The sequence below is a fragment of the Hypanus sabinus genome, chromosome 27, assembly GCF_030144855.1.
Source record: "Hypanus sabinus isolate sHypSab1 chromosome 27, sHypSab1.hap1, whole genome shotgun sequence".
NCBI lineage: Eukaryota > Metazoa > Chordata > Chondrichthyes > Myliobatiformes > Dasyatidae > Hypanus > Hypanus sabinus.
This window is the reverse complement of record NC_082732.1, coordinates 31,152,577-31,175,662: the sequence shown is the minus strand read 5'-3', so window position 1 is coordinate 31,175,662 and position 23,086 is coordinate 31,152,577. Positions and strand designations below refer to the sequence as shown.

The 23,086-nt window shown below is 39.1% G+C and overlaps 1 protein-coding gene across 1 annotated transcript; it reads right to left on the bottom strand.

The window, feature by feature from the left end:
• Positions 1 to 5,122: 5,122 nt before the first annotated feature.
• Positions 5,123 to 22,682, bottom strand: LOC132382188 (vesicle-associated membrane protein 3-like). Its single transcript, XM_059952159.1, has 5 exons — positions 22,539 to 22,682; positions 11,275 to 11,368; positions 8,581 to 8,739; positions 7,851 to 7,902; positions 5,123 to 7,306 (listed from the first exon to the last, which is right to left on the bottom strand). Coding segments are annotated over exons 1-5 (324 nt in total). The 5' UTR covers positions 22,541 to 22,682; the 3' UTR covers positions 5,123 to 7,289.
• Between the last annotated feature and the right edge of the window lie 404 nt (positions 22,683 to 23,086).

Below are 23,086 nucleotides of genomic sequence, written 5' to 3'. Positions count from 1 at the left end.
GGCAACTGAAGAAGTCATTAAGGTAAAGATGGAACACATAAGTAAGCTAACCAATAATATTAAAGAGAATACCAAAAGTTTCTTCAGATACATAACATGTAAAGGAGAGGGGAGAGTTGGATATTGGACAACTGGAAAATGATGCTGGAGAGGTAGTAATGGGATGGGGGTTGGGGTAACATAGAAATGGTGGACAAACTGACTAAGTATTTTGCATCAGTTTTCACTGTGGATGTCCCAGATGTGGGACACGAAGTGTGCGAAGTTATCATAACTAGAGAGAAGGTTCTTGGGAAATTGGAAGGTTTGAAAATAGATAAGTCACTTGGACCAGATGGTGTACACCCCAGGGTGCTGAAAGAGGTGGCTGAAGTAATCGTGGAGGTATTAGTAATGATCTTTCAAGAATCATCTGATTCTGGAATGGTTCCAAAAGCCTAGATAATTGCAAATGTCACTCCACTCTTCAAGGGAGAGAAACAAATGAAACTATTGGCCAGTTAGTCTGATCTCAGTGGTTGGGAAGATGTTGGAGTCAATTAATAAGGATGAAGTCTCAGGGTACTTGGAGGCACATGATAAAATAGGCCATAGTCAGCATGGCTTCAGGGGAAAAATCTTGCCTGACATCTGTTGGGATTCTTTTAAGTAGTAACAAGCAGGATAGACAAAGGAGAATCTGTTGATGGTGTGTACTTGGATTTTCAGAAGGCCTTTGACAAAGTGCCACATATGAGGAGCATATGAAATTACAAGTTAGGAGCCCGTGGTATTACATTTGTTACATACCCCGTAACTGGGTGCCTTACCAGCAAAGTTAGAAGTGTCCGTTGGAATCTGGTACTATTTTCAAAACAGTGTTTATTAGGAAAATATATGAATTAAGATCAACAATGCAAATATACAGATAATACACATTAGCAATAACTAAACCTAAAAAGTGTGGATATAATAATAATCAATAATAAACAAGCTCTATCGTTGTCTAGGGGATAATGAATTATCATGGGAAAATATAAAGTTCAGTTCAGTTCATACGGCTGAGGTAGTTGTTGGTCGATGTGTTCTAATGGTTGGAAAGAGAGAGAGAGAGAGAGCGAGCAAACAGTGACAGCTATTGTCTTGCAAACCTTCCTCTACGATCTTGATCTGCCGATGTGTTGTTGTGGCCATTCAGGTATGACCCCTCTGTCCTTTAGCAGGACCGTTTTCTATGGGGGACTCGTCACCCAGGCAAGGGTGGACACACACACAAGCCCCCACCGGACACCCACTCACACTGTGAGTTAAAATTGACCGATCCTTCGTTCGGTCTCCGATGCCCCACACTTTTCTCATGGGTTCCAACACTTAAGCAGTTCTCACTAGTGTCTCTTGGTGCGTCTGAGGGGTGTCTCCCCAGACCTCACTTTTATCCCCACTCACGGGGTCTCAGGTGACAATCAGATTTGAATGGCTTAGCCCAACAAACCAGCCCACTCTGGCTGTCCACGGAGGAATTTTAATGAACAGAATAGTACCAAGTAAACAATCCTTCTCCGAAGCCATAAGTCTTTCAGGAGTCATAATATGGTGGAACAACAAGTCTCTTTCTCCCTGTGTTATCTCTCCCTTGTCTGAAGCAAATGTTCCAGTCCCAAAATGTTTTTGTTCCATCTCTTTCTCTCTCATTAGCAGCCTGGCAACAGTAACGGTTTGTAATTCTCCCAGGGGAGGGGGACATGGGCAACCCTGCACCCTTCTGCCCATCAGAGTTGTTCATCCTTTGTAACACATGAAAGATTCTAGCATATATAAAGCAGTGGTTGATTGACAGGCGGCAAAGAGTGGGAATAAAGGGAGCCTTTTCTGACAGTCTGCCAGTGATGAGAGGAGTTCCACAGGGGTCTGTGTTGGAACAGATTCTTTTTACGTTATATGTCAATGACTTGGGTGATGAAATCGATGCCTTTGTTGCAAAGTTTTCAGCCAATGAAGATAGGTGGAGGGGCAGATAGTTTTGAGGAAGTAGACAGGCTACAGAAGGACTTGGATTAGGAGGAATGGGCAAAGAAATGGGAGATGGAATAGTGTCAAGAAGTGTATGATCATGTACTTTGGTAGAAGAAATGAAATGGTTGACTGTTTTCTATATGAGAGAAAATACAAAAAACTGAGGTGCAAAGGGTCTTGGGAGTCCTTGTGCACAATTCCATAAAGTTTACTTTGCAGGTCAAGTGTGTGATGAGGAAGGCAAATTTAACATTAGCATTCATTTTAAGAGGACTAGAATATAAAAGCAAGGATGTAACATTGAGACTTTAAAAAGCACTGCTGACCTGTCTGTGTTTCTCCCTATAGATGCTGCCTGGCCTGCTGTGTTCCACCAGCATTTTGTGTGTGTTGTTGCTATACTAATAAGGGTTTTTGTATAGGATGCGGTGTTGATGTCTATATTTTGATGGAAGTGTTCTGATAGCGAATATCTGTGAGGGGAAGAAATGTAAGTGTATCTGGAAATTGAAAGTTTTGTTATACTGAACAAAAAAAAAATAGCAAAAATAAAATTAAAAAAAGCACTGGTGAGGCCTCACTTGGAGTATTGAGAGCAGGTTTGGGCCTCTCATCTTAGAAAGTTTAAGCTGAAACTGGAGAGCGTTCAAAGCAGAATGATTCCAGGATTGAATTGCTTGTTATATGAAGGGCATCTGATAGCTCTGGCCCTGTATTCACTAGAATTCAGAAGAAGGGGTGGCCTCATTGAAACCTACTGACTGAATGGTAAAAGGCCTCAATAGAGTGTACGTTTCCTGTGGTAGGAGAGTCTTAAGACCAGAGGACACAGCCTCAGAATAGAGAGGTGTCCTTTTTGAATGGAGACTCAGAAATTTCTTTAGCCAGAGGGTGATGAATCTGTGGAATTCTTTGCCACACGCAGTTGTTGGGGGGGGGGGGGGTGGAAGAGGAGCAAATCTTTATGTATATTTAAGGCAGAGGATAAATTCTTGATTGGTTAGGGCATGAAGGGATATGGGGAGAAGGCAGAAGTTCGGGGCCAAGAGGAAAATTGGATTGGCCATGATGAAATGGCTGAGCAGACTTGATGGGCCAAATGGCCCAATTCTGCTCCTATATCTCATGGTCTTGTGTGACAACCACAGAAGAAAGAAATCCTATGCTGAGCTGATATGACTATGCCAATACTTGAATTCTGTTTACCTCATTCACCAAATTTAAACATTCAACCCACTATGTTTAAGCATTATGTGGATAATATGCTGTTATTTAGGAATGAATTTGGCAAGTGTATCAAGGACTCACTCTCATCACTGTTGTCATTGGAGGGGGATGCATGTGGAGGAACATGAGTATTAGGTATCACACCACCAGAGTGGTTGGATGGGAGATGCCAGGTGGTGGATAACTGTTTGTCAGGTTGGAGGCCGGTGACTAGTGGTGTGCCTTAGGGATCTGTACTGGGTCCAATGTTGTTTGTCATTTACATTAATAATCTGGATGATGGGGTGGTGAATTGGATTAGTGAGTATGCAGATGATACTAAGGTATGTGGCGTTGTGGATAATGAAGTAGGTTTTCAAAGCTTCCAGAGAGATTTAGGCCAGTTAGAAGAGTGGGCTGAACGATGGCAGATGGAGTTTAATGCTGATAAGTGTGAGGTGCTACATTTTGGTAGGAATAATCAAAATCGGACATACATGGTAAATGGTAGGGCATTGAAGAATGCAGTAGAACAGAGTGATCTAGGAATAATGGTGCATAGTTCCCTGAAGGTGGAATCTCCTGTGGATAGGGTGGTGAAGAAAGCTTTTGGTATGCTGGCCTTTATAAATCAGAGCATTGAGTATAGGAGTTGGGATGTAATGTTAAATTTGCAAGGCATTGGTAAGGCCGAATTTGGAGTATCGGGTACAGTTCTGGTCACCAAATTACAGGAAAGATGTCAACAAAATAGAGAGTGTACAGAGAAGACTTACTAGAATGTTACCTGGGTTTCAGCACCTAAGTTACAGGGAAAGGTTGAACAAGTTAGGTCTTTATTCTTTGGAGTGTAGAAGGTTGAGGGGGACTTGATAGAGGTATTTAAAATTATGAGGGGGATAGATAGAGTTGACGTGGATAGATCTTTTTCATTGAGAGGAGGGGAGATTCAAACAAGAGGACATGAGTTGAGAGTTAGGGAGCAAAAGTTTAAGTGTAACACGAGGGGGAATTTCTTTACTCAGGGAGTGGTAGCTGTGTGGAATGAGCTTCCAGTAGAAGTGTTAGAGGCAGGTTCGGTATTGTCATTTAAAGTAAAATTGGATAGGTATATGGACAGGAAAGGAATGGAGGGTTATGGGCTGAGTGCGGGTCAGTGGGACGAGGTGAGAGTAAGCGTTCGGCACGGACTAGAAGGGCCGAGATGGCCTGCTTTCAAGCTGTAATTGTTATATGGTTACAGGTTCAGGAACTGTTCTATCTGCAGTCTGTTTCCCTTTTGCACATTGTTTGTCAGTCTGTGTGTGTAGTTTTTAATTGATTCTATTATAGTTCTCTGTTCTACTGTGAATACCTGCAAGAAAATGAATCTCAGTAGTATATGGTGACATATCAAACTTTGATAATAAATCTACTTTAAATTATATTCAACAATTTTGTTTTGATGAATTCCACCACTAAACAAAGAACTACAATACAAGACAGACCTGGGTTCAAGTACAACAGTCATTTTTAGTCTTTCCCTTCAAATTCTGTGGGACTACACCCACTTAGCTCATTAATCTTGAGTTGAGTGTGCATCCTCGTCTTTTTATTGGCAGACAAACTCATGGAATCCATCGGTTCCAAAATTTAGCCATCTCAAAACTCATCTATGTCCAAGCTTGCAGTCTGCTTTATTTTTTCCCTTTTCTATCTTCTCATGTCTTACTACAGTGAAGTACAAAGCAATCATTCAGAATTTAAGCCAATCTTCAGCAAAATAATTTGAAGTATAATAAATGCCAGCCTTTCCTTGAAAAAAAGTTAACTAGTTCCTTAATTAAAGTTAAACATTTGGTTCTAGAATTAAGTGCTTTTGCATTTTCTTCACCCAGTATTTTAAACCAATGTTGTGTGCATGTTAATTCACAATCAACAAGTCTTCAGATTCTGAAACATTTTATTAATTTTTTCATATTATAAAATACAAGTGAACAGACTTAGCTGCAATGCTACCCTAGTCAAGTTTTACAAATGTATGTTTAAATGGGGCACTATAGTCAAGAGGCACTTTTTTTGTTTTGGTAATTGTTGGGCACCTTAGCCCCAGTGGCAGTAACTCTGGCACAAAGCTAAACAATAAAACCTTAAACTTGCTGGCTGAAGTACCTGATGAAGTTTACAATTACCTCAATTTACAAAGTCACCTCAACTGATGGTTAAGCAAATTCATTAAACATAAAGAGCGGCAGATAAATATACTGAACTTTCTAGTGATGGTTAATTAAAATTCTGATCAAAAAACCCAAAGCCCAATTCAACAAACAGCCCTCAATTCACCCATTTAGCATGCACTTTGGATCAATTCTGCAATTTAGCAAGAGGGCTGGCAGAAGTTAGTTTTGTGTTTTCCTTTACATGGAGAGAATCAAAGTGAATGAGCATCATAAAATATATCCACTGCAGTCATCTTTTTTCAAAATATCCACCAATTTACTATTCGGTTTTTGTACAGTGCAATACAAAGACAAGTGCTGGACAACTTTAAACATTCATCCAGGACCATCACTAGAAAATCGAACAGTAAATACAGGTGAACCAGAGACGAAGAAAGAGCAGTTTACTTGCTGTTTAGTATATACATTAAGATGTAAGTGTGCTCACAATTCAAGGTCTATACAGAATATTCATGAACCTAGGCCAATAATTTAATTACAAATTTAGGGCTTACTCTGAATAAAATATTTAGCAAGCCTAGAGCCAAAGTTACTACTACAGTAGCTGCATATTGTACATAAACATAAAAGTTTCTTCTCCATCCTTTTACAAAAACATCTTGTCACACATAAACTTTGTACATGGTTCATTAAAGTTTATTTTAAGTTAGTAGGGCACAAATTTCCAGTGGCAATCCAGATAAACCTCAAACTCAGGTTCAATCCAGAACAATAAACAGATAAGGCACTAGAGGGTCAAAAATTCTTGGCTAATTGTTTTGGAAATGACAAGGCAATTGGCACATCTTTAATTAAAAAAAAACATTGTTGCTCAAATCTAGTGTTGCAAATTTAAGCTCTTAAGGAGCCTTTGTACTTTTCTGTTGAGGAAAGGATGGATTTTAAGTAGACCACACTTATAACTTATTACTATTATAGCTCACAGCCTTTCAATTCCTTTGTTCAAGGAGCACTATTACAGGAACAGAATCCAAACAAATCTTCACTTGAAATAAGTAGTTGAGGTTACAATTAGCTCATCTATAACCGCAAAAAAACTTCCTCTCAAATGAAACTAGAATAGGGCAGGATTTTCATATTGAGTACACCCTTATGCTCCAACTCTGGAGATACTTTAAATAGCTGCATAAAAGAACCCTCTTAGTGAAGAAACATCAGGTTCTATTATAATCCACCAATGTAACAAGGAATACTGTTTTGACTAGCTGTCTGGTCTGTGCAACCAGCCTGCATCCCCTGTCCAGAACAGTCAAAGTTTGATGAAGAGAGAAACCATGCCTCCATTTAGCACTCATGATCCGTTACTCAATATTTGCCCAAGCGAAGTGGCCAAAACAAGTGGAAGTCAATTCAAATGTTGGCAGGCCACAATCTGGCTTCATCTAAAATCCCTCAAATGGATGGGCTTTAAACTGTCAAAACTCCAAGTATGATTTTCATGGTTAGGACAGTACTTGGAAGTGGAAAAACAAGCCATGAAATACCTCAAAAGTTTGACCATTATCAGGAGTTGAATTTTATGGCAACTTGCTTGTTCAGGCTTGGGAGGGGAAAAAAAAAGGCACAGTAGGATTAAAATATTAGAACTTCCAAGATGCCTGAAAAAGTTTGGTCCTACCAAGTCCAAGATGGTGTTAATATCGTGTTAAAGATTGAGAATCGCCACTTAAGTTTGTTGTGTGATGGATAAGGTTCAGGTGACAAAGATCAATACATATTATACAACTTTCTATACTCCTGATTACACTCAATTTTCTCCAATTTTTAATTATGTTAAAGCAGAGACAAAATGAACTTTTAAAACTGTAGATGCTGGGTCAAAACCTTAAAGTCCACCTTCAATTTTCAACAGACAAGAATTTGGTTGCTTTTTTATGAAGTCTGCCAAACTGCAAAGGAAAGAAAAATAGTTGAGCTACAAGGTCATTATACACAATACTGGACTACATCAGCAACTGTTTGTTATGAAAGCAGCAACAAAGGGCAGATTTTAGCTCTAGGAAACTATTACCAAAGTGCGATACTTTGTAGTCGCTTACAAGCCTTCAGCGCATCTTAGAGTCAACATTTAAGCTTACTGTCTTGTTCATGCACAAGGTTTGCTGCAAGTCTGCAAATCTGAATTTTTAAAAAATTCAATGCAAGCATTACTAGCAATATTTATTGCCTGCCCCAATCAGACACAAGTGCAGATTGGTTGGTTTAACAAATCTCTTGAAATCAAACGCATCCGGTGCAGACTGGGAATCATCAGAAGGGATTTGTAAATTGGCCAATTTGTCCTTACAGTCTGAGTTTCATGACCACTTTGAACATATTATAAATTCAATTTTCACAAATGTATGTTAATAAAGCAAAGTCTCGAGGGGCAGATTATAAGTTAGAAGGCCAGGAAAGAAGGTGTAAAACAAATAGACAAGCATGGATACTCACCAATTATGATGATTATGATGATCAGGATGACAGCTATTAATATTGCCCACATCTGTTGAAACAGTTCAGAGGAAATATCAATATTCATGTAGGAGTTACATTTTCAGATGCAGTGATAATAAAAACATCAATTCTGAATCTTAGGGTACAAAGCTAATGTAGCACAATTCATCCATTCCAACTTTCAACAAGCTTTTTTATATATTATCCAAACAGCAGATGTCTTGACTGACTGATGTATCCTCATAATTGAAAACAGTTACATAAAATATCCAAGATTCAGATTTATTTATCTTATGTACATCGAAACATCATGAAATGCATTGATTGCATTAATGACCAACACACCCGAAGGTGTGCTGGGGGCAGCCCACAAGTGATGCCACACAGTCCAGTGCAAACAGCATGCCCATGATGCTCAACAGAACATAACAAGCACAAAAACAAACTCCATTCCCCTTTCATCCACACACATACAAGTCCAGAAGAATATGGCAGCTCACTTTAAAGTTTAACTTGCTCCAGCAGCTTTCAATATAATTCATTTGAACAAGTGCCCCTCAACACAGCAGCCAGTATGGGTTCAAACAAAACCCAATTGTAAATCAGGATTACTGCCCAGTGGAAACACAAACACTTCAAAGTGAAGTGTATGAAACGGACTTAAGCAAATGACTCATTTTTTTTAATGCCTTTCTCGTTACTGCTAATGGAAGAATCACAACCTTACCTTACAGTTTTTCCACCAATATTTACGTTTCAGCTTTGCTGCACTGGTCTCAAACTGTGATGCTCCTGCTTGAAGTGCATCAGCTCGGTCATCCAATTCTGTAAGCTTCTGGTCTCGTTCAAGAACTCTATCTACATTCACTCGCATGATATCAACCACCTAAAAAGTATCAAAACAGAATTGAGGGCACAGGGGGGAAAAAGTCTCAATTATGAATCCAAAACTAAAAGTGATTGAAACTATCAAAATGGTACCATCAATGCAAGGCTATTGTGTGAAAGAAACAGGGAGCAGATAAGGAGTTGATTCTTTGGAAGCTTTGAGGGTGCACTAGATTTCAGGTAACTGGTACAAGTTAGGGGAAATGCAGAAATTAAAACAATTATTACCAGGAATGCAAAGACTACACAGCAAGGTAGCAGGGTTTTACTGATGGCTTTCTAAACCATACATATTAAAGAATTCCACAAGGCTATCAGGAAAATAATAAATAAGGCTAAAGAATTTTGTGTAAGTTTTACAGCCATGAATCAAGATACCCTACACTTTGATATCAAGCTGAAAGGAAGTCCAAATTTTCCATTGGATATGTGTTCAATTGATCTGGTTGTGAAGTAGGAGCTCAAATCTCAGTTCCTTAAATTAGCTGAACCAAAACTCCAGCAAGAATGAAACAGCAGCAGAAAACAAAAATCAGATAACTGGAAGTCATTTGCACAATTTCTATGCAGCCAATTTCTTAAGACAGATTCAAACTTAATTGATAATTATCAGCGAAGTCTTTACAAAAATCTCCAAATCCACTTGAAGAATTAGCAAATCAACTCCCGTGTCTTCTCTCAGGTCAACAGTTACACTCAGTTAACACAAACAGAATGCTGAAGGAACTCAGCAGGCCAGGCATCTGTATGGAAAGAATAGTCAGCATTTCAGGCAGAGACTCTTTGGCAGCTCTACGTGTAGTCAAAGCCTGCAGGTAAATGTGAACACTATTGTGCTCAAGGAATCACTTGTTCCATGAAGGGTATGACTGAATCAGTTACAAAACCTGGTAGTGTTTTGATTTCTCACACCCCTCTTGTAGATTTTCTTGACATTGAGAATGCATCTTAATTTAAAAAAAAAATAGGTGACTGCAAATGGGCTCAGGGCCGGGGGGGGGGGAAGAAAAATTGGTAGTCACATGAATCATAATCTTATTACATTATTTAAGAGGAGCACTGAAGATCAAGGCTTTTGAATATTTACTTTAGGAATATTACCAGGGATAAGACTTGATTACAAGGTAATTAGAAAATTTGGAAGAGCTGTCCTCAGAACAAAATTATAGAAAGGAGTGGGTCACCAGCCAAAAAGTCTTAAAATCATTGGCAAAGATCTTATGGAGAAATGTTTCTACTTGCGCCTGAAACCTGAAGTATTTCAAAATTAATAATTTTAAGTTATTAGAACTTGAGGCTGTGTGGTTAGAACTAACAAGACTGCTCTGAACAGGCTGAATGGCTAGAGGTTTATGACTATATGAAACAAGATGAACATGGGATAACCATAATTCACTAGAAGGCAAATGAAAATAATTGAAGAAATGCATTAGCTTGCCAGAAGTTCTACATTCCTTTGTAGGACACAAAAAGTCTTAAAGTACAACTTTGGAGTAATTCTTGACAAACACAGGCCAACAACAAGGTCAGGTCAGCAAGCATCAGTAACAGCTGCCTAATTCAGTTCAAGATGGGAATCAAACCATTGGCTTTGACAGTCACCCAAAGGCAGCTGGCAATTAAGAATGTCACAAATACAAAATGCTAAATGTATTCAGTAGGTTAAGCAGCATCTATGGAAATGAAGGGTCTCAGGCCAAAAAGTTGACAGTTTATTCTTTTCCACAGACGATGCTTGACCTCAGTTCCTCCAGAATTTTGTATATGTTACTCTGGAGAGCCATCATCTACAGAATCACTTGTCACTGGGAATTAGAGATACGTTCAAACTAAAAATAGTAGACCAATACAAAGCAAGGGAATGGTGACCAAATTAGTGGCAGTTTTAACCAGCACAAGTTAGGGCTCAGTGGCCCATGTCATTAATGACTGTGACAAAATGGAATCGACACCAAATAAGCTTCCACAACTTCAAGCTCCAAAAACTGATACGTTTCAAGGTAAATGGAAGTTGCAATTTTAAAATTGAACATGCTGTCACTTAACAGCTTTAAGTTTACTAGCCAAAGAATATGAAACAGTACCTTTTAAGCAATCTTACACCAGAGAAGAACCCATCAAGCAATACTCTATTCTTAAAACAGTCCTCTATTTTGTCCTCAGGATTAACACATTAAATGACTTACAACACAAAACTACAAAATTAGAATAATTTTCCCATTAATACCCTATTGGTTATTACCAATTCCAGTAGGAAGTACAGGAGAAGAAGCACCATGATTTTACCACAGTTCCAACTGGAGGCAGATCAAGTATTACTGGACAATCAAGTTAGAATCCTTAATAGCACCATCTTTTGTTTTGACAGTTACAACCATTTAATGGATGGCAGCTATTGTTCTGAATTAGCAGCTCCAACTTTTAGCTAATTCACTGAAAATCCTTATGAACTTTAGATGCAAGTGCCCCTTAATTTTTTTAAAGATTTATTCCAACAATTAAACAAGTTACTGCATTGGGACATAGTTCTTACCTCATCCACTTGTGCTTGGGTCTGCTGTAATTTCCGGTTGCTGCCATAGGGTCCTGGTGCAACAGGAGGAGTGCCTGAGGGGCCTGGGGCGGACCTGTAACAGAAGGAACAAGATATTCCCTCAGATCACCATAAGTGGTTGACATTTTAGCTTCAGTTAGAAGTGGAAACAAGACTGAGAAGTGTGCTTCATCCTTCTGTTCTGTTGCACAATGATTAGCTTACAAAGTTATCCCATAGCATAGGCAACTGCTCAGCTACGATACCATACTCAGTTGAATAGTCTGCAAAACACGAAAAGAATTCATTGCAACATTGTAGTATTAGTGTTTCATAGTAGCGCAGCTTAACGCTTTAGTGCCAATAACTGGAATTTATTTTCCGCCACTGTCTGCAAGGAGTTTGTGCGTTCTCCATGTGATTCCAGGTTCTCGAGTTTCCTCCCACATTCCAAAGATATATGGGTTAGTAAGGATTAGCAAGTTGTGGGCATGCTATGTCAGGGCTGGAAGTGTGGTGACATTTATGGGCTGCCCCCAGCACCTCTCCAGACTGTGTTGACCGTTGATATAATACGCTTGACTGTGTTTTGATGTTTATGTGACAAATAGAGCCAAAGTTCAAAGTATATTCATTATCACAGAATGTATACCACATAGAACTTTCAGATCTAACAAAAACAGTTATCTGGAAACCATATTACTGGCTACAAAGACCCATCAAGTTCAAAAAGGTGGTCCCACATAAACAACACAAAAATGTAGGCCTTGTTTTCTTAAAGTTGATAAATCTAATTTGAAACAGGCACCTGATGTAATAAACTGGGGGGGGGGGGGGCCCGAATTGATGACTGCAATTCAATCTTACGTCACTAGAGGGAGAAGCAATATACAATACTGTACTGACACCAGAACAGCAAAGCTCTGCTTTACAAACAAAGCTCTCCAAGGATAAGTTAGCACAATGTTTGCATTTCCTACATTTGACTGATAACAAGTTTGTTCTTATTATTCTTGAATTTCAACTACCCCTATTATGCCTCACATCAATTAGAGAAATGCCAAGTTGTAGTAAACAAATTTGCTGGACTAAAATTCATCAGAAAACTACTACACAAACAACCACAGAGATTAATTGAGGTCAAGTGATTATGATCATATATGCCAGTAAGTTTAGCCTGATCTTGGTTTCAGCAGCTCTAAAGAGAAAAACCATGGATCTGCTCTAAATGTTAGTTCAAGAATAAGTACTATGTTTTGTTTGAAAAATCAATAAAAAGATTTAAAAAGAAATAAATACTGAATAGGAATACTAAAAAAATGCTATTCAGAACTGTTAGCAACATTTGAGGAGCATTTATTCAAGACTAGTGGATTCTCAGTATTTAAAAAATATAGGAACCATCAAACTGGTTCAGACTTGGAGCAAACAATCGTGGAATTATATTTTGCAGTAATAATGATGGTGACTGTTATCCCATTAAATCTGTTGGTATTTTTACATAATTCAGCACTGTAATCCCCCCAAAAGATAGATGTCAATGACTTAGTAATTCTCCAGAGGGTTAACTGCTTACTGCACTCTGCATCAGAAAAATGTAACCCATGTAAATTGTGCAAATTCTGGTTGCCACATTACAGGAAGAATGTGGACACTTTTTAACAAGATGCAAGTCTGTTGGGGTCATATACTGTGTCCAGTGTTCCTGGTGTGGCCTCCTGTATATTGGTGAGACCTGATGTAGATTGGGAGACCACCAGAAAAAAGTAGGATTTCCTAGTGATCACCAATTTTAATTGTACTTCCCATTCTGATAGGTCTATCCATGGCCTCCTCTACTGTCACAATGAGGCCACACTCAGGTTAGAGGAACAAAACCTTATATTCCGTCTGTGTAGCCTCCAACCTGATGGCATAAATATCGATATCGCGAACTTCTGGTAATGCCCCCCACCCTCACCTTCACCATTCCCTTTTCCCTCCCTCACCTCATCTCCTTGCCTGCCTATTGCCTTGCTCTGGTACTCCTGCCCCCTTTTCTTTCTTCCACGGCCGCCTGTCCTCTCCTACTAGATCTCCCCTTCTCCAGCCCTGTATTTCTTTCACCAATTTCCCAGCTCTTTACTTCACCCCTCACCTTGTGTTTCTCCCCACCCTTTTAAATATGCTCATCTTTTTTTCCCTCCAGTCCTGCTGAAGGGTCTTGGCCCGAAACATCGACTGTACTCTTTTTCACAGATGCTGCCAGGATTAGAGGGCATGATATACAAGTTGGACAAACTTGGATTGTTTGTTCTGGTGTGTCACAGGCTGGGGGAGTGAGGAAGACCTGACAGAAGGCTAGTAAATTATGAGAGGCAGAATCTTTTTCCCAGGGTAGATTAGAGGATGCATATTTAAAGGTAAGTGTGGGGGGGTGGGGGGGGGGGGAGTTTACAGTTTTTAAAAAATTACACACAGGCTGTCAGGGACAGTGGTGGAAGCAGATACCATAGGCTTAACAGGCTATTTGACTCCAGAGTATGCAGGATAGGGATCATGTACAGGCAGGATATTTAGTTTAACCTGGCACCATTTACAGTGCAGCCATGAGCCAAAAGGGCCTGTGCTATGCAAGTGAACCAAAGCGAGCTGTAAACTTGTTTCAGTGAATAGTTTCGAACATCTTGCATTGTGCATCTCAGAATTCAAACTTTAAAAATGTACAGTGATAATTACTACTTAGCACACTATCCCTCCCAAAGTGTATTGAAACTTCTTTTGAGATATAATGAGCAATATTTAACTGGCCTATTTCTTTACAGCCAGGAAGATTGAGAATATTTTAACGTGACAAGCTGCTTAACCAGCTGTTGAATACCAAGGATCCCCTGACAGCTGATAGCAACAGATGGTGGAAAGGGAAGTGCTTGGCACAGATCACTAGGCTCATGCTTGGAGATCTGTGGTAATCACTCAGGCTTTGCTATTAACCACAAATACTTGGCCAAAAGTGTGCATTTTGTGCTTGGCCTTTATGGGTCTTGAGCACATCTCTAATCAGAAGCAACAGTCACAGGTGGAACTTATTCTAGTATTCAGCTTAAGCAACTGTTGCTGATTCCCAACTCTAGGGATTTAAAGTCTCACATCATTTCAGCCAATCTAAGATCAGTAAGAGAATAGATTCACCAGGTAGATTGGCTTTGTTTGTGACATTCACCGCAGCCCAAACTGATTCAAATTAACTCTTAAAACCAAAGAACCCAATTAATTTTACAGCACGTGTGTACACGTATGTAACTAATACATACTCCCTCTTCCTTCCATAGAAGCACAGCTGCTTTCTGCTCCAATCACTAATGCTTAGCTCAAAATGGCAGTACAGATTCGATGGGAGCAAAATTTGGCAATTTGACCCATGTCTTTTTGGTATTACTGTCTAAAACTCTTCCTTTCCACTAGCCCCAGATTTAATCATATTTATATGATGTCTTTTTCTGAACCATTTACCTGAACTACTCCTGTCTCTGTACTTTTATAAAATGTTAGTAACTAATGGTTTAGCAATATTTACATTGATTGCAGTTACTCATGTCAGGTAAAAGTAAACATTATCCTACCCACGAGTCCAACATCGCAAACTTATTCCAAATTAGTAAAAAAAGTTGCAACACGTCAACTTCAGTGCTTATTGTATCCATAGAATTTAAATAAAAGTGACCACATCTACAAAAGCTTTGGACATCTTGAACTTAAATGTTAACCCTTCTGCACAAGGTAAAAAACTGGACCAGAAACAATTTCTTGTGAAATGTCCCCATAAGCTGGAAGATGTGTCATGTTATTCAAACTCCTGCTTCATAATTACAGTTCAAGGCATTGAAGTTTGGAGTTCAATTCCTGTGCTATCTATAAGGAGTTAGTACATTCTCCCTATTACTATGTGGGTTTCCTCTGGGTGCTCTGGTTTCCTCCTACAGTCCAAAGACTGTAGGAGGAAACTAGTAGGGTAATTGATCACTAAATTGTCCTGCAGTTAGGCTAGTGTTAAATAGATGGGTTGTTGGGTGATAGCTTGTTGGGATGGGAGAGTCCACATCTCCAAATAAATATAAAGAGTCTAAACACAAGTTGGGAACATTTTATAAACGCTTTTATTAAATCAAAAAGCTTCAACTGGCACAATCCATTTCTTATCCTACCATAAAGTGTACTAAATCCCCAAGAAATGTAGAAAAACTAAAAATAATTTCTACTGACTCTGCACAATAGCTTAAGGATTTAACTTCTAGGAAGTCAGTACCTCCTAGCAGAGAATTGCTGTGCAATAACTTTACACTCGCTGGGCCTTTGCTCTGTACTAACATCCTTTGAACAAGAATGGGCATTCCTTCGTTGTTGTTTGTGGGAACACAAGATGCCCAAAGCAGTTTCCATTGACAACAAAAATGCATAGCCAATGGCATCAGGGGAAACAATATTTTGAAGTTTGTACATTTAACAATTATAATTGGATCAGCAATAAACTTGGGATTCAGCCAGGAAAGGTTTGGTCAGTTGTTATCTCAGAAGCAGTTGGTTATGGAAACCAATGAATAAAATCCTAAATGGAACAGATCACCTTGAGGGAAGTAAATTTAGGGCAGTCATGAGGGTGTTTCCCCAAAGGCGTCTATTACACACCATAATACTATCAGCAGATGGAGCTTGGAGAGAAAGTGGTACCATATCCCTTACCACCGTTGTCTGATTTATTAAGAGCATAGATTAAATCTGGGAGAAGGGAAGCAAACTGCTGACGTTTGCTTTTAAGTGCATGTCAATTTAAGCAAAGAGCAGACTTAAAATGCTCAGTTCTGAATTAACCACTTAAAAGCTCTAATCAACATTTATGCAAGAACTGTTGAGATAATTGGAAAAGTCATGAATAAATTACTGATGTAGTCATTCATGGAATTCATGATTCATTAAGGAATTCATGTTCAGCGTTCAAATCCAGAAACAATGAACCCCCTCATTCATTTGGTGATCCTGCTTTTTGGAGTCAGTCTCCAATGTCTCCTGCTCTCACATCTGCACGGTTTATTCAAGAGGAAAGATGTCATATTCTTTACATTTAGTCAATATTTAAGAATGATGCCTTGACAGAAGACTCAAATAAAATAGAAATTCAAGACACGTAACAAGGACTGTAAGAATTCTACAAGATCCTCAAAATAAAACCTAAAATCTACTAGACACTAATTCTCATCACTATCCTGTAGTATGTCACCAATACCAGCCAGCATTTACTCAAACCTCATTAGTCTTTTCAGAAAAAAGTCATCTCAAAACCCTGCAGTCCAAGTGACTGCAAAAGGTACTCCCCCTTACCATGTCATTAGGCAGAATGCCAGGAGTTTTGCTTCATCACATGTATCAACAGGATACCCACATTAGGATGATGTGCAACTTGGGGATGTTAGATAGCATAGAGTTCCAACACATGGTGATAGAATATTGGCCGAATCAAAGGTGGTGACAAATCAGCATGTTGGGGGGAGATTGAAAATCTGGTTGAATCACGGTAAAGAAACAACTCATTCGATGTCTGCAAAACCAAAGAGCTTATTTTTGACTACAGGAGAAAACCAGAGATCCATGAGCCAGTTCTCATCAGGGAATTGGAGTTGAAATGAATTCCTTGGTGCTAATTCAGAGGATGTCCTGGGACCAGCACTTAAATGCCACTATAAGGAAGGTATGGCAACACCTCTACTTTCTTAGAAGTTTGCGCCAGTTCAGACTGCCATCTAAAATGTTGACTCCTATAGATGCATAGTGGAGTATACTGACTGATTGCATCACGGTCTGGTACAGAAACACCAATGAATGGAATGAAGTGCCACAAATAGAATATCCTATAGAAAGCAGAGGATATGGCCCTCGCAGGGAAAGCCCTCCCCACCATTGAGCACTTCTACAAGGAGTGTTGCCATAAGAAAGCAGGATCAAGGGCCCTCACCATCCAGGCCATGCTCCCTTCTCACTGATGCCATTAGGAAGGAGGTACAGGAGCCCAAGGTCTCTCAACCACCAGGTTCAGGAAGTCATTGCCCTTCAACCAGACTCCTGAACAAGCAAGGATAACTTCACCCATCTTAACACTAAACAGATTCCATATCCGATGGACTCACTTTCAAGGAATCTACAATTCATGTTCCCAATTTTTTTTGTATTTGTACAACTTGTCTTTTACACATTGGTCGTTTGTCAATCTTTGAGTGTAGTTTTTCAATTCCACTGTAATTCTTTATATCCACTGTGAATGAATCTCGGGGTAGCATATGGTGCATATAGCACTTTCAAAATGTGTATATTTGTACTCAAATCTTGTTACAGGGCGTGGGGGGGGGGGGGGAAGAGAAAACAACATTGAATGCAAAGACTAACAAACTGACCAGGAGCTTCATGTTCAAATCATAAACTTAAAAATAATCTTCTTCCTTTATATGTCAAACAACATTAGAGAAGAGATGGGATCTTCTAATACACCTATAAATGAAAAAAACCTCTAATTGATTGCATCTTTCCCACAACTTGACTTTGCAAACATCTTCACAATATTTGCCAGATCTTTAATGCAATTCAAAGAAAATTCTATGTGCTGGTTTTACAAGATATGTAACAAAGTGCAAGGTCAAATTGGAAACAAGCAGAATAAATGTCTGTTCTAATGCCTGAACATCAGAATATGCTGCCCTGGTGCCTCTGAATAATAAAATGGAACTCCCAGATTAAAAATACTCTAAAATACTACCTGCAAAGAGTCCAATGGGACTTTTATCCAGCTTTTTTTTTGGGGGGGGGGGAAGAGAGAGAAACTGGATCCACACCCTTTCTACTCAGCACTTGCTGATAGTGAAAAAAACAGACCAACTGACTACATCTCACTACAAGCTTTTTAAGGCAATTGTAGCATGAAGCCCAATTCTAGCTGAAAATTATTCTAAAACTGTCCATGCACAAGCAGAGGAAAAGAAACTCTTACTGCAGCATGTACCCACTAAGCTATACAACTTGAAAATAAGTAATGGATAAAACTGTCCTCCAAGATGAGAAAATATAAGATTAACAATTCAAGCAAGGTGGGGACAATAGAAGTGATGGGATAGAATTTACTGTATTGTTTAAAAGTACCATCTTTCTGACAGATATACACCCTTCAGCTTGATTAGTTCCAAAATTACATTCAAAAGGCACGAGTGCTGTGTCCAGAGCTGCAATTATTAGAAAACAGGCCTGTTATTATATCCCTGCTGCTTTTCTGGGGGGTGGGGGCTTGCTTATAAATTAGCTTTGCATTACTAAGAAACGAAGTGCAAACATTGTGAAAGTAGTAAGCTTTCTGAAATTCTGTATTTGTAATTGGTGCATCAGAATAAAGTCTTCAATATACTACTATTGGACCAAGAATGATGAAAAAGTCAAAAGTAGATGCAAAGTAATCATACCACGTGCAAGCAAATAGGCAGACAATTTGGGATGCCAATTTTCAGTCTTAACCAACAGAAAATTGTTATAATGTTTTTGGAGAGGGTGTGGTACATTATTCCCAAATGATATTACATACAAGTATGGAATTTTTTTTCCATCTTCGTTGGCTCCAACATGTAAACTCAGTTGACCCTGTTCAGCTCAATGCAAATCAAGACAACAGTGTTACCCTGGAGACCTGCAAACCACTGGTATTTGAACTCATGCCAAATTTACTTCTCACCAACTAGAATCTTGGTCAGGCACACTTCAAGACCAAGGAGCTAACTATTGGATTTCAGGAAGAGGACACCAGGAATCCATGAACTAGAGGATCAGATGTTGAGAGGGTGAGTAACTTCAAATTCCTGTGTTTATCATTTTGGAAGACCCGTCCTAGGCCCAGCGTACAAATGCAATTATGAAGTAAGCACAGCAGCACCTCTACTTCCTTTGGAGTTTGCAAAGATTCTGCATGACATCTACAACTTCGACAAACTTCTACAGATGTATGGAAAAATCCTACAAAAAGTAGTGGATATGGCATCTAAAAGTGAGACAACTGCTGAATTTCACACAAACACACAGCCCAGGTATCTGGGAATCCCCTTCTCTGCCAACGATTCATTGCGCTAAATCTATGCTGGCTACAACACTCAACTGACCATCACAGAAGAGGTTTACCAGGATGCTGCCTGGGTTAGAGGGCATGTGCTATAACAACATGTTGGACAAACATGGGTTGTTTTCTCCAGAGCAGTAGAGGCTGAGGTGGGATCTGATGGTGATTATGAGAGGCATAGACAGACAGAATCATTTTCCCAGGGTTGAAAAGTCTAATACTAGAGGGCATGCATTAAGGTGAGACAGGAAATTCAAAGGAGATGTGAAGGGCAAGTTAAAAAAGAGTGGAGGGCGCCCAGAATTCACTGCCTGTGGAGTTGACATTAGACTTTTAGGTAGGGCATAAATGTGAGGGAAATGGAAGGATATGGGCATTATGCGGACAGAAGGTGTAGTTTAGTTGGCCATTTGATTACAAATTTATTCAGTTCTGTTAGGGCCTGTTCCTGTGCTGTACTGTTTTATGTTATGTTTATGTTATGATCTAAAATGAGTGGTCTCAGTGAAGGAACAACTAAAACTATACACCCATTGATCTAAGCATAAGCCAGAAACTTTAAATACATTGCTGAAAAATATGCATGCTGCCTCTCCAGGCTAACACCCATTTTCCTCTATCTCAGCAGGTCCAGAATAATAATCAGAAACAAGCAAACTTCAGATCACGCAAGTCAGCTGTTCACAAAGATAAACTGCCTTCCTATGAAATCATTCCATGTGGTAAAGTGCTCATTGTTTCAGAGGAACAGAAGCCGGATTTATCAAGTTGTTAATCACAAATCTTGTTCAGGTTCAGTTCTAAAATTCGGGTTCTAAACATCTCAAGACAATTTTGATCCCTTTACTCTTCACTGGCAGTTTTCCCTTCAGATTCCTTAGTTCTAATTTTGGATATTCTTCAATTACCTCTTCCCAAAACATCTCTGGTCAATTATCTCAATCTCTCTTCACCTGGTTCATGTAGTGAATTGTTCAATCCAGTTGCACTGCTGCTGCAGCAGAATTCATTCAAATACAAGTGCCACTGCATCAAATAAACTACATGCCTGGCCACATACAACAAAATCACACAAAGGTCAACATATTTCAAATGCTGATGACAAATGCACATGATTTTAATCACTTTTTGGCTTTAGTAGCTGTAAGGCGTGCGACTCCAGACAAATACTGTATTTAAAAATCACTAAACAGTTTAGGTAAGTTTAATGAAGCCCAGAAGGGAAGTTAACCCACCCCTGCTTTTTCTTTTAAGGATTTGACATCCCAAGAGGGGTTGAGATAGACCTTAAAGGCTCAGGTTGTTTTAACAAGTTCAAATATAGGAAGACAACTACCTATTGGGGATAAAAACAGTCAATGAACAAGCTTCTGTTTGGCCAATATGGATGAAGGCAGAGATTGAGCAGAATGCACAGAAGCTTGATTGCAACCAGCACACAAACTGATTTGCCTAATGCAAATAAATTCACAGCAATTCTGGGAAGTCTCTTGTTAAATACTTTAGCCATCAATTGATTATACCTTTGCTTCCCAAAAACAATTTAATTCAAACCTCAAATGAGACAAAGCCCAAATAGTCCAAATTAAGTCACCAGATGGCTCAGTTACTAGATGCAAACAACCAACTAGCTGCAAATCAAAACTGACATTAAATATTTCATTATAAACAGCACATGTAAATCCAAGGAATGTTTTAGCCAGAGGGTGATGAACCTGTAGAATTCAGTCATAGATGGCTGTAACAGCCATGTTATTGGGTATCTTTAAAGTGGAGGTTGCTAGGTTCTTGATCAATAAGGGTGAAGGTTACACGGAGAAGGTAGGAGAATGGCTTGAATGGAAAAATTGTTAGACATGATTGAAAAGCACAGCAGATTCAATGGGCTGAGTGGCCCAATTCTGCTCCTATTCCTTTTTGGTTTTATGTAATTATGCCAATCTGAAAGCCATCAAACCAAATACTTAAAAAATCATTTTACATACATTTTAAAATGACAATTTGTTCATGGAAATGACAAAAGATCTATTGTTTAATCCAATATACTTTTACTTAATTACATATAAAATTCTTACACAGTATGATGGAAATTGGACTCCAGCAAACTTCGACCAAGTTTTGAATTACTAGTGCAGTAAATTTCTTCCACTTCATTTGCAACATGAAGTGTTAGCTTTAAGAATAGGAAGGGCAAGGTAAGGAAATATATTTTGACAGACTACAGGCTCAGACTACAACTCAAACAGGTGGTCAGAATATTTGAATAAAGAATGTGTCACAAGAGTTTGAGTAAATCATATGCTTTAAATCAGATCGATCACGACACTTTACTCCAACATTCTTTTACATTTCTCCATCATGCCATTCATAATATGCACATGCTCTTATAATATTTCAAGTGGATTTAGCAGAACGCTATCCTACTTTGTAAATCCCATCTTCACTGAGACAGGTTACACAAGTTTAAAGAAAAGCACGTTTAGATTGAGTCTAATCCTAAAAGTTCCTCACAGTAAAAAGAAACACACTATGTTTCCTTCAAATAAAGACGTTTGAAGTATTTGATCGCCATCAAACCTCGTTTTCAATTAAGTGTAACGTTGTTTTGATACTTTTTTTTGTTATCCGTGACTGAAAGCAACAACCAGTGAATCTTATGGGGGAAAAAAAGTAGTTTCAATTTTTCTGAGTCAGCAATGAAATTACAAAAAAAAATTCCAAAAGTGATTCCACCATGCCCGCCCCTCTAACCCACAAAATTATACCTGGAAGGAAACCTAGACTACAAAGTCGCGGACGGTTATAACCGCAGGATAACGTAAAAACTCGAACCAAACGCGAGCATTTGGAAAGCAAGTTGAGAATTACTCTCTTCCTACCAAATGAAGGTCTTAAAGTTTGGTGCTAAACTTCGACAAAAGCTCGGACCGAGGTTTCTAGATTCTGAAACTAAACAAACCTCACCCCGCGGCCTTGCCTCAACACAAGCCTGCGAAGTCACCTAGAAACCGGAGAGCACGGACGCCTCAGGCCGGGGCCGATCCAGAAATAGCGGGAAGAAAGTGTGAGAAAAGAGAGAGAAAAGAACATTATACAAAAAATAGAGTCCCCAAAGAAGCACAAGCTGAAAAACTTAAGAACTTACATGATTTTTTTTAACAATGGAGTGTCGACGCAAGAGCCGGGAGTTGGGTGTTGTCAGGTCAGAAACGTCACGGGCACCCAGCACTTCCCTCTTCTCACCAACACTGAGCCAATTTCATCGGATCCTCCTGATTATTATGCGTACAAGGGAGGGAATAAGTAACGTGGGAGAAACCTATTTGGATAAGCAGTCGTGTTGTTAAAATGCAGTAATGAGGGGGAAAGAAATAGGGTGTTTGCTCTTGCTGAAAACCCATCGAAAATACTGTAAACGTTCAACAGGTCAGGGAGTATTTCTAAGAAATAAAAGCAACTGACGTTTCGAGTCAATAAGAACTTGGTTCTTATTTCTGATTAACGCCGTCAGCAAATCTTTGCTTTATAATTCCTCTTCCTTACAGTCCTCATGGGTTTGATGCACCAACTCCCTGGGATAATAATATATGCAGTATATAAATAAATAAACGACCAGTTTAAATGGTTTGGCATGGACTAGATGAGCTGAAGGGCCCGTTTCTGTGTTCTACTTCTCTATGACTATCTCTCTCT